Below are 12,200 nucleotides of genomic sequence, written 5' to 3' on the forward strand. Positions count from 1 at the left end.
TTTTGTTTATTAGGTTTTCTTTTATTCTTAAAATGCGTATAAAATATTAAAAGGCCAGGTCAAGAAGGTGAAAGGGGACTTTGGGGGAGCCAGCACATATATAATACTGTTACAGAAATATCATTGGAAGGAACCCGTTTTTAATAACTTGCAAGCAGGCTGCTTGGTAAGGCTACTGGAGAAGCAAAATCTTTCCCATGTTTTCCAAATATTTTGTGCGTAATTGCTATGGGGCAAGAAGGCAGGATTCATCCTCCCAGCTTTAGAAGGATGGTGGATATGATTAGCTTAAATCCCCCACCCTATGCTGTTTTGGGGGAATGTACAGAGTATACCCTCAGACTGGGGGGCGGGGGGATGAGATACTCCTTTAAAGTAGTTACTGGCTGGAGGGGAAGAGGAAAATGATGCTATCTGAGTTCTCACCAGGGTCATTTTAACACATTCTGCAGAAAAACGGGGGTTTGTTACTGAAGGTTGACCTCAAGGGGGAGTTATAATCACTTGTGACTCCCTGAACAGTGGGCAGGTATTTTGCAAGTATTAGCAAATGGTTTTGTCCAAATCACGCCTCGCATTTTTAGGCTGTTGCTTAAAATGTCTTAGGTGAAAACCTAAAAATACATGATTTAACATCACATGCAAAAATGCCCTTATGTTTCATGGTTGAAATTCAGAAGATGAAATTCATTTTTCATGGTGATCTCAATGACCAGTTTCAAACTCTGCTATCATCAGGCTCTGTGCATAATGTCCCAGCAGTTAAGAAACAAGAGAGAGTTGCAGATTTTTCAATTCATGACAAACAGTTCTGTATGGACAACGTGATTAAGTCCTACTTTCTACGATTTTTGTGGTTTCAGTTCTTTCAATGAATTTATTAGGGTCCCCCCCCCCCCCCCGTTTGATATTTTAGCTTCCAAGCTGCAAATGTGGAAAGAACACTGATTTTTTTATTTATTAAAAAAAAAACCACAATTCAACATATTCAACCCTCCATTTTTAAAAATGGGGATTAAAAGGAAAAAAGAATGCTAGAAATGTTTGCAAGTTTGAGTTTTAATGTATATTTCCATTTTTGCCAAATCTGAAAAATCGAAGAGCCCTGGGAAATGCCAAGTGCAAGATGACACCCCTTTAACTTGCTGTATTATGTGGAAGTACCTGATAACATGCAAACAAGGGGTGATACACTCACAATGCAGAACCCCAGTGGACCAATCCATGTATCGCATAGGATTTTGTACCATAACTGCCTTTGAAAACTGCAAAGAGTTAATACATAGCTAAATTCAGAGGAGAACAGGGCTCCTTCCAAGGCAAATGGGAGAGATCATCCAGTTGATGGTCACTCCTTTTTCCGAAGGTGGATGTAAATGATTCCACTGATAAGAGCCAAAGGAAAGGACAGCCACGCCAGCACAAAACAGTAACCAAAAGACCCACCCGGTGGTCGGCCACCCTGGAACTGTTCCACGTGGGTGGTGTAGATCACGGCAGCTGTGAACACGGAGATAGCTGGAAACAGATCCAAGCAGACAATTAGCACTGGATCCCTGTTAGCTACATCTTACTGCCTAAAGCTGCATTCAATGCTCACATCTTCACCAGGTATTTAAAGCTCCTGGCTTCCCCCCAAAGAATCCTGGGAACTGTAGTTAAGGGTGCTGGGAATTGTAGCTCTTTGAGATGTAAACCATAGATTAAAGCCATGCGCTTTAAATGTATGATCCCTTTGCAACGTGACAATGAAATCCCAAGGCATAAATCTCACCGGCATCCATATTGGAATCTGCACTTTGCATCTTGGCATATTTTATGATAACATCGAAGAGAAGAGAACTATAACATATTTCAGATTTATCCAGTAGAATTGCCCCAAAAGTGGTAGTATACTTAGCAATTTGGTGTTCCTGGGTCTTATGGTGTACCTGCGTGGCTCTTTCTCCTATATATCCTCACCACTTCCTCACAAGAGCAGCTCCTACAGATATACATGCCCCCCCCCCCATCACACTGCTTTATCCCGGGCTGCACTCATACTTCTCCCCATCCAAAGTATTACTTCCTTTCTGGCTCCTATGCTGCATCTCTCCCTGTGATATTTACTACTCGCCACTTGCTAATTAAACTGGTCTCTAAACAGCAAATCACCACACCATACTTACATGTAAGTATCTGGAAGATCCCAGTGGCGTAGAACAGGCTTCCCCGCTTCATGGTGTAGAGTTGGCACATGAAGATAATGAAGGCTAAGCTGGAGAAGAGAAGACTTAAAACCATGAAGGCTTGGACTGCCTGAAGCCATGCTGTGGGGGAAAGATAAGTATGGGGGTGATGAGAGAGGAGGAGACTATATACATGCAGTAGAGAAGCAGCAGTTAATATGATGTGCAATAGCCTTTGCTGTACTCACCACTGTCAGAGACTGTTTTGCAGGCCCAGGTGTTGGTGTGGTTATTAAGTGTGCACTCATACCAGATGTTCACGGTTTCCTTGTCGGGCAGGACCCACCAAGACTGGAAGAGAATTACAACGGAGATTTTAGAAGCAGGCCTCCAAGGAGGGCTGGCTGGCTGGCTGAGCTTTTCCATTGGGGAAGCCAAGTAAGAACTGACTCCAACCAAGCAGTCAGCAAAACTTTAGAAAAGCCTGTTATTTCCCACCACAAATGGCTTGCACAGGTCAGTGTGGCCAGTGGGCTGATAACATTACTGGACATGCTTGGAAGACTAGTTTTCAAAGTTCAAAGGGAGTTTACTTTTGAGAGCAAACTTGAACGTTATAAGCACCAAGGTAATGGCTTTCTCAAGGCCTTTCCACACCTAACATAGCAACAAACATGCGTTTGGGACCACATAAGCGGGAACTAGCATTAATCATGGCTCTCAAGTGTATCTGCATGAATGTGTGTTTCCAAACGTGTTTGTGTCATTCATATAGCACATTTTCATGGGTGCACCAATTAATAGTAAACACACACAGGGCTGATATAGCACTATGTTTATAGCACTTCATAGACACTGTTGTTAGCAATCTTTACAGCAGAGGTGGCTGACCGGTGGCCATCCACATGTTGTTGGACTCCAAGTCCCATCAGCCCCTGCCCTGCTGATAGGGATGCTGGGAGTTGTAGTCCAGTAAAGGGCTACAACCTTATAAGGTAAGTCAATGCTATTATCCCCATTTTGTAGTTGTGGGAGGGAGTCAAAGCTAGGGAGTGTGGAAGAGAGTGGAGGTTTAAACTCATCTTAATGAGCATGGCAGAGGTGGGAGCAGAACTGGAGACTTTCTGATATGTATCTTATGTCTCTTCACCGCTATAGAGTGGTACCTCTGGTTACGAACTTGATTCGTTCCGGACGTCCATTCTTAAGCAGAAACCGCTCATAACATGAGGCGCACTTTCGCTAATGGCGCCTCCTGCTGCTGCCACCCTGCCAGAGCACAACTTCTGCTCGCATTTTGGGGCAAAGTTTGCAACCGGGAGCATCTACTTCCAGGTTAGCAGAGCTCATAACCCGAAGCATTTGCAAGGATGACGGTACGTAACACGAGGTTCCACTGTACTGCACCATCATGAATAACCGGGGGCTTGCGTTGCTTGTTGAGCCTTGAGGATTTGGGTTCTACATAGGTATTGGAAAGGTATGTGGTTTATTAAACAGTTTCCTGGACAACTCACTAGCAGGGCTCCTAATGCAGGCCTGCAGCAGGGTGTGCCCCAGACCAAGGAAGAGGAGTGGAGAGGCTGCAGACTTCACTGTACTTATGGGGTCAGTAACTCACTGTGCCTAAATTCCCAGGGCTAATGGTACTGCCCTTCTTTACTGTGAATTATTATCCCCCTACTGCAGATTGGGGACCAAGTTTGAGAGAGGGTGGCTTGCCTGAGACATCCTAATAAGCTACACTGCATATATAATAAATAAATATATATGTATGATTGCAAACCCATGCTTTCTATTTAAAAGTAATGTAGAAGTGGGGCAAGGAAAATGAGTGAGTGGGAGGGGAAGCATTTTTAACTGTTCTCTCATTCGCTGATTCTCCTCCATAATTTATCTTTGCTTCTCTTTCCCACCCCAGCAGGACCTTATTTTCTAAGGCAAAGGAGTGGGAGGGGGGCAGCCAAAGGGCTGCAGGGGAGAGTGGACGGATTGGGGAATGGTTAGGAATCTAACCTACAGATTCTCCCTTGAAAAAACCCCTGACTCCTATGATGAAGCAAATGCAAAGTTAGCCTCATAATGTGTTGTTTCACCCCCAGATACACCATAAAACCCTTGGGATTCAACTACACAAGGTCTGAGTTTTAATTGTTCCTTTTTTTGTAAGGAGAATATTGTATGGCATCAAATCTGAAGTATTTGCACAAATAAAAGAATAATGACAAATGTAAATAGTCTGTGCAAAGCAGAAGAAACATCCACACTTGCAGTACAGCCCATAACTTATGTTAATGGGTGTGCCATTCCATTTTCATTTTCAATAAATTGTCATCTCGGGGAAACACATGTCAGGACTTAACGAAGACAATGAAGTACACACAGACACGGTTGGTGAATAAATTGTGTATGCACCCCCAACACTGGCTGAAGACACAGGCTCTAGCACAATTATCAGTTTAAAAAGTTAACAAAACACCTTGAGTCAGGAGTAGAAGTGTCAAAAATATTCCAAGGCTACAGCTGCCAAATTAAGACACACCAAAATAAAATTAGGACTCTTCTTCCCTTTCCTTTTTTTGTCTCCAGGGACCAGAATAAAGCAGTACAGAACCAAAAATAAAAATCAATATTGAGATCAAAATAAAGGAGGCAAAGCACAAAAAGTACTAAAGAAAATTGGCTCCAATTTCTCACGTAGCAGCACAGGCCTAACCATGTCTACTCAAAAGTAAATCCTATTATATTCAGTGAGGCATACCTGTAAGCAGTGCTTTTTTAAAAAAAATGTTTAGGGATACTCTCATTTTCCTACTCATATTGAATGAAATACTGCCCCTCAATGAGGCTAAAGTTAGATTCACAAAATGTGTATGCGTGCCCCTGCGTCCTCCCAGAAAAAAGCACTGCCTGCAAGTCAATGGTGTTGGGATTGCAGCCTATTATATGCCATGTCAAAGGCAGAAATCCCATTCTAAAGAAAGCTATCCTCTGCAATAAATTAACTTTATGTTCCCAAAGATTAATTGCCTCATTCAGGAGGGATGTGATAACATGATGATGATGATGATGATGATGATGATGATGATAATAATAATAATAATAATAATAATAATAATAATAATAATACAGTTATTAGTTATACCCCACCCATCTGGCTGGGTTTCACCAGCCACTCTGGGTGGCCTACAACCCTCTGATGGGTTCCATGTACTTGAAACATGCTACTATGCAATAAGTTGGAGAGCTTCAGTGAATCTACAATTTCCTTTAGCACCTTCAGAAACTGACTGTCCCTTTTTGTGAGGGTGGGGCAGGGGAGGACTATGGAGAAGCCTAAGGGCTGGTCTGGGCCCTTGGAGAATTCGGGATCCAGAGCAGGAAGAGACAGCCGGCATCAATACTTTCAGTCGGGGCTTCTCTATTCTCCAGACCAGCTCCAGGGTCTATCACAGATGGTAGGCTCCGTAATAATAAATTCAGCGCCACCTAGCAGTATGGGCTTTATGAAAGATCTCCCCGGATAGGCAGTGCGCAAGAACAATGTAGTAAGAATCACATGACAGGCACACAGAGAGATTGGTTGCTTCCAGGGTGAATGAAACTGTTTACCACACCTGGATTTAGGATTGGCATGCCCACTGAGGCACGGGGCCAATGAAAAGTTGCTTCCGAGGGCCAGATCCGGCTCACAACAGGCTACCAGCTGAACAAACCTAAAACAGAGGAGGAAAACAAGATGGACCGGGAGCGACAGCTTCTGTGTTCTCTCACCTTGTCCAACGTGGCGACGAAGAGTAAGATGAGAATGAGGACGTGGAGGGCAGTGACTGCGAAGAGAAGGAAACTCATCTTGGCAGCTGGAAGCTGGAGAGAGAAGGTTGGGCAGCATTAAACAAACCCTCGCAAAACGAAAACAACCTGTTTTCCGCACTTAATATTAGGGATAGGTGAGGGTGTCCAAAACCTGATTAAATCTTAGCAGAGTTTCCAACTCCAGACCTCCCACCTTCTTCACTCAGAAATCTTTCCAGCTCCAGCCTGAGCAACTAGACACCACTCTGTTCCTTCTCCGGAATGTAAGGGCCCCTGGTTTCCCATTCTAACTCCCTCCCCCGCTCAAACGAGTAGATCCCATTCCCCCAAAGTCTTTGACTCGCAGCAGGCCTGTCTCCCCTGCCACAACCCACTGAGAGAAGCCAGGAGGAGTCCTGAGGCTCAGGCCCACTATTCTCACCCACTGCATCACTCCCAGAGGAATCGCAAGCCCCAGCTTCTAAGCACATATTGTACATTTCTGTCTAGCTGTTGCCCACACCTCATTGGGTCTGTCTGGGGATATCTAGAGCTCCGAGCCCCTCCTTGGACACGCCGTATTTCCCAGCCCCCTCCAGCCCAGAGAAGCAAGGAGCTGGGCTCATCCACCCAGCTCACATTCCTGTGGCTTTAGGCTTTGCCCTAATGTGATCCAGATGTTGCAGAGTCATGTGAGCCCTGGGCACGCCAGGGGTGGAGGTAGCAACAGCCTGGCTGTGTCGCTGCCGCCTCCTTCAGTCCCACCAAGGGGCCCTGCCTTTCAAATAGCAGCGAGGGAATCCTGATGGTATACATCAGAAATTGCAGAGCAGCAAGAAAGGCAAAAGGAAGTTGCAAACATGAGGTTGGTTTTTAATAATAATAATAATAATAATAATAATAATAATAATAATAATAATATAAGCCAGCAGCAGCAACAAACCTACAGTTTCTGACTACATTTTCTCAGTAGTTAATTTCTTAAATTGACTTTTAAGGCAAGATCATACCACTTTAAACAGTCACAGCTTCCCCCAAAGAATCCTGGGGACTTTAGTTTGCTAAGGGTGCTGTGAGTTTTTAGGAGACCCACATGGAGCTACAATCCCTAGAGTGGCTTAACCATAAAACAGGGATGGGAGAACTTTCTCAGCCGCCAGGCCACATTCTTTTCTGGGGACCACATGCCAGTGCCACGTGGAACCAGAAGCAAAAGTGGCTGAGCAATTCATGTAAATTTTACCTGTGTACATTAAACTACTTTCTACACTGACCCTCACAGCCTGCTCCAGCCTCCACCTAGGCAAGCAGGAGGCATTATCAAGAGGCATTATCAATGACACATTCCAGCCAGGCAAAAACTCTCAAGAGGGATGTGAAGCAAAGTTGGTGAGAGGGTGTGGCCTGAGGTAAGAGGGTGTTATCTAGGTAAAGTCACAGGGGCCAGATAGAGAGGTCTGGAAGGTGAGCTTTGGCCTCCAAGTCTGACACACACATCCCTCCCACCCCACTGTAAAGTATTGAAGTCCTATATCATGGCCTGGTACTGAAAACAAGTGCTTGGGCTGAATCCTGGTTCAAATTAAGCACAGTCCATTCTCCTTCCGGATCCACAAATTCTGCCTCCTGGTCTTTGTCTCATCGCAGAAAACTTAACAGATTCTAGCTCCTAGTTCCCAGTTAAACTTCAATGCTCTCATTTGAAGCAGTAGCACTTTAAAGAGTCACAGCTTCCCACAAGGAGTCCCACAAAAGAACTGTAGTTTGTTAAGAGCACTTGTTAGGAGAGCTACAATTCCCAGAGTTCCATGGGAAGAGGGCATTGGGTTGTTAAACCATGCTGAGAATTGTAGTTTTGTGAGGGGAATAGGGATCTCCTAAGTACTCTCCTCACCCTAACAAGCTACTGTCTCCAGGATTCTTCAGGGGAAGCCATGACTGTTTGAAGTAGAATAACACTGCATTAAATTGATAGCGCAAATGGGGTGTGCGCCACCCCAGGCACCCGAGCGGCTAGCTACGCCACTGCATACCTCTGAATTTTCCCACAGCAGCCAACTTAAGGCCATTCCTAGCTTTGAAAAATAAGGAACCCAGTGCCTGCCTTACAAAAAAAAGGCAGAAAAAGAACTCTTTTCATTTTAGGATAATAATACATAGAAGGATAAGTGGCTCCTATTATTACTGGTATTTATCATTTATGTATTGCACTTATTAGTTGCTCTTTTTTTACTAAAATGTAAACTCAAAGCAACTTGCAGTGCCATGAGAACATATGCTAGCTGTGAGAGACAGGACTTTTGGTATCTGCTTGGGTTGATCTGTTTCTCTGCTATCTGGGTATCTTACCATGCACCACATGACTAGGTTTTCACGCTATTCTGCTTCCTCTACAAAACTGTAAAATTATTCTAGCTTCCCCCAACTTTTTAAATTGTGTGTGCATGCCCTTAATTTGTGAACTGAATACGAAAGCTATATGGACTAGAATTTATATTTGGGAGTTTTTTTTAAAGAAAAAAACCTTCTCTTCTGCTTTTTGTTTCCTATGAATAACATTTGCAAATGACTCATTCCAGATTGAAAAGGCACTCCTCTTTTGAACACTGCCAACACACATACACATATGTCACTAAAATTTTCTGACACTGGCAATTAACATCTGGCTCCTAGGCAGAGAGGTCAAAATCCATGGATAGGCAACTTAAACTGCTTGATCACAGAAGAGCTCTTTAGAATAACTTACTAAAAGGATACTAAAACCAATGTTAACAATAAACAAGCATCCACAAAATAAAGGGTGTAAAAAAAATATTAGAATTCACAAAATGTGGAGGGCACAATACAATACAGTCCTAAGTATGCACATTCAGAAGCAAGCGCCACTGAGTTTGATAGGGCTGAATCCAAGAAAAGTTGTTTAGGAGTACAGCACAATCCTGCATAACTTTACTCAGCAGGGTAAGTCTTCAGTGAGACTTACTTCCAAATGTGCACAGGACTGCAGCATCATAGTCCCACTTGCCTGGGAATAAGTCCCAATGAATTCAGCAGGACTTACTTCTGCGTAGTCTTGCTTAGGATTGCGGCCTTAGTCTACTTTTTAAACAGATACAAAATACTTTAAACAAATACCAAAAAAACAAAATCATTGTCCTAGATATATCTTTTAGGAATGTATATCTCCATCAGTTTAAGGCCTGGGGTAATTTTCACACAATTAAAGGCATTTCAGCATCTCATTTCTGCTGCACATGAAAATTGCAAATGGGGAATAAAAACTGGAAGAGAGACCAACAACAGCATTTACTTTTCCATTATCACCATCCAGTTTAATCTTAAACCTCATACATGAAAAGGCCCTTTAGAAACCTAGGCTGGGTTTTGTCAGCTGTAGTAGCAGAGTCTGTTGAGCTTAGGGTAAATAACTGAAGTATATAGGATGCTAGGAAACCCATTTTGAAAGAAGCACGCACCCCCATAAGGTATCACATTATCCCAAAATGCAGTACCCACTGCTTTGGAGAAGGGGCAGCATCTGGGGATCTGAGAGGTTCCCTGATTTCCAACACCTCAAGTACCTTGTTATTCAAGGCAGGCAGGAGTCTCAGTGGGGGGGGCGGGGGAGGGAACACCGCCCCCCCCCGGCTTTTGTTTTAAGTTTCGCAGCTACCCTTTTACGGTGCACCGTGAGTTGGCTGAAACGTGGACGATTCAGGAGGTGGAGCTGGGTGAGCTTTATTGGGGGGGGGGGCTACCCTCCATTTGCAAAATTTGCCTTTTACAACGACCTTCGTGTATCGGCCTAAGCAATGTATTGATCGGACTCCATCTAAAAAGCGCTGCTAAGGGAGCTTGGAGCGATCGGGTCGTGTGTCCGAAGGAAGGCTCCCTGAATTCTCTTGGGGAAGGAAATGGATCGTAGCGACGAGCGGGCGAAAAAGAGAGGATTTTGGGGAGAGGACGCGGGGTCCAGAGGCTTAGAGCAGAGGGAGGGGCTGGCAATCTGACAGAGGGGAGTGGTTTGCTAAGGCTTCTCCTCCCCCCAGCCCCAGCCCCAGGCGTCAAATTGATGCCTCTCCCGTTCAATTCTCACAAATCCCTTTCTATTTCCTAAAAAAAATAAAAAATCTGGCTGTCAGCTCTTCCCAGCCTAACTGGCAAGATCTCTCGATCTCTCTTTCCACCCCCAAAACGGGAATATTATGGGATCCTACCTAGCACCCTGCTCTAACCCCCCCCTCCTTTCCCCAGGTCTCGTTTCCCAAATTCTCCCTCGAGAACCCAGGAGTTTTGGCACCCAACTTTCCCCCTGACCCGTTGGATAGGTACCTGGAGGTGCTGATGGAGGGTCTAGGACGGAGGCAGCTTCCTGCTGCTCTTGTTGCTCCTGAAGTTTCCTCTCTTCACCCCCTCCTTGGATTAAAAAAACACACAAAATCCCCCAGTTTAGCTCATCCACATCGCACCAGGCTCACCCAGCCCTGCCCTTGGCAAAGGTCCACGTGGGTGGGACCAGAGAGCGCGTGGCTGGCCAGTTGCCCCGAAGAACGGAGTTGGGGAAGGGTGGCTCATTTGGGAGGGGCCCGACTTCTTGAAAATTGTAGCGCCCCTCCTCCAGTTGTGTCGTGTCTCTTTTGCCTCTTTTCCTCCTGGCTGACAAGGGCTCGGTCTGCACGGAAGGAAGAAACCACTCAGTCTTTTTCACCATTTCACTTTCTTGTCCGGAAAGGGAGGTGGGGTGGGGTGGGGGGAACCTATATCTGCCTGTCACGAAACTATTAAGACACAGAAGCGCTGCCAGGTGAGAAGGGGGGTCTTTTCCTATTACTGAACCACCCCCCTACACACACACACACACACACACACACACACGTGTCGCACAACAAGTTTATTGTGACATGCACTTTCGTGGACTGGAACCCACTTCTTCAAATGAATGATCTTCAGAATTATCCTCTGTGTGGACTTGCCAGACCAGCTTTTGGACATTCATCCCGATTTGTTTGCAGGGAAGTTAGATGGAGGAGAGGTTGGATGGCCATTGTGCAAAAACAAGTGTTATCCCACACTTTCCAGTACGTTTCCCTTTCACCTTACTGGAAAGAAAAGGTGGGGTGATTGGACTCAAAGAAGCTGCACAGGACCTCTCATTCAGTTATAAATACACAACCTGAATTTGTGATTAAATTTTGTTTTAGCGACAGTCTGGAAGCACCCACAGAGGGGTCAGAAATGTAAAGAGGGGCCAAAAAGTCCCAAAAGGCAAAGAGGTACACTCTGGCATTCCTGTACAAAGCTTTAAAGTATATAATAACTGTCCATACCTGTAGTAACTGTGGACAGACAACTCCATCTTCCTTCTTTTGCTATGCTACTTGTAGAAGGAGAGGAAAACCTGGCCTCCGTTTAATCTTTAATGAAGTACTGCAATCATATTCAACCTTGGAGCCTTGGAAGGAAAATATGTTTACTGGAATAGGAAAGAAAAGCTAGAAAGTATATAAGAAGACTCCTATTGGGTCAGGTCAAATATCCATCTAGTTCAGCATCCCATTTCTGAGTGTGGCCAATCAGAGGCCCCTAAGAAGACCACAAGCAGGAGGCTGGCTCTCCACTGTGTCTGAGCAGCTTTCATTACTAATGACTATGGACAGACCTATGCTCAGTTTACTTGTCTAGGTAAAGGTAAAGGGACCCCTGACCATTAGGTCCAGTCGTGACCAACTCTGGGGTTGCGGCGCTCATCTTGCTTTATTGGCTGTGGGAGCCGGCGTACAGCTTCCGGGTCACGTGGCCAGCATGACTAACCCGCTTCTGGCGAACCAGAGCAGCGCACGGAAATGCCATTTACCTTCCTGCCGGAGCAGTACCTATTTATCTCCTTGCCCTTTGATGTGCTTTCGAACTGCTAGGTTGGCAGGAGCAGGGACTGAGCAATGGGAGCTCACCCTGTCGCGGGGATTCGAACCGCCGACCTTCTGATCGGCAAGTCCTAGGCTCTGTGGTTTAACCCGCACGTAAGGTCATTTCCAGACAATCTGTTGATTGAGCACTCTTCTGCCTTTACTATGGGGATGTTAAGCAAATCTCGCCCCACACTATCCTGTGCATTTCCCCCACATTTTCCTTATTATAAAAACAATCAGATTTTTTGGAGTTTGGGGTCTGTTGTGCAAGGGCTCCACCACATAAGCTTTAACTGAACAACCTGAATTTGCTGGTATGTGATGGAGT

General features: G+C 45.0%; 1 protein-coding gene across 3 annotated transcripts in view; it reads right to left on the bottom strand.

The window, feature by feature from the left end:
• Positions 1-12,200, bottom strand: part of EMP3 (epithelial membrane protein 3 (MAM blood group)) — a 23,520-nt gene continuing 11,320 nt past the window's right edge. The window contains exons 2-7 of one of the 3 annotated variants that reach the window (XM_083584120.1): positions 11,291-11,415; positions 10,296-10,635; positions 5,943-6,035; positions 2,417-2,519; positions 2,169-2,309; positions 1-1,518 (exon numbers count right to left, since the gene is read on the bottom strand). In XM_083584120.1, coding sequence (XP_083440246.1) covers positions 1,349-1,518; positions 2,169-2,309; positions 2,417-2,519; positions 5,943-6,020 — 492 coding nt within the window. In that variant the 5' untranslated portion in view covers positions 6,021-6,035; positions 10,296-10,635; positions 11,291-11,415 and the 3' untranslated portion in view covers positions 1-1,348. Of the gene's footprint in view, positions 1,519-2,168; positions 2,310-2,416; positions 2,520-5,942; positions 6,036-6,405; positions 6,435-6,486; positions 6,624-10,295; positions 10,636-11,290; positions 11,416-12,200 lie in introns of those variants that run through there. The other 2 variants (XM_083584121.1, XM_083584119.1) reach the window with 2 other exon arrangements.

Source organism: Podarcis filfolensis, assembly GCF_964270895.1.
Source record: "Podarcis filfolensis genome assembly, chromosome: 13".
In the NCBI taxonomy this organism is placed as follows: domain Eukaryota; kingdom Metazoa; phylum Chordata; class Lepidosauria; order Squamata; family Lacertidae; genus Podarcis; species Podarcis filfolensis.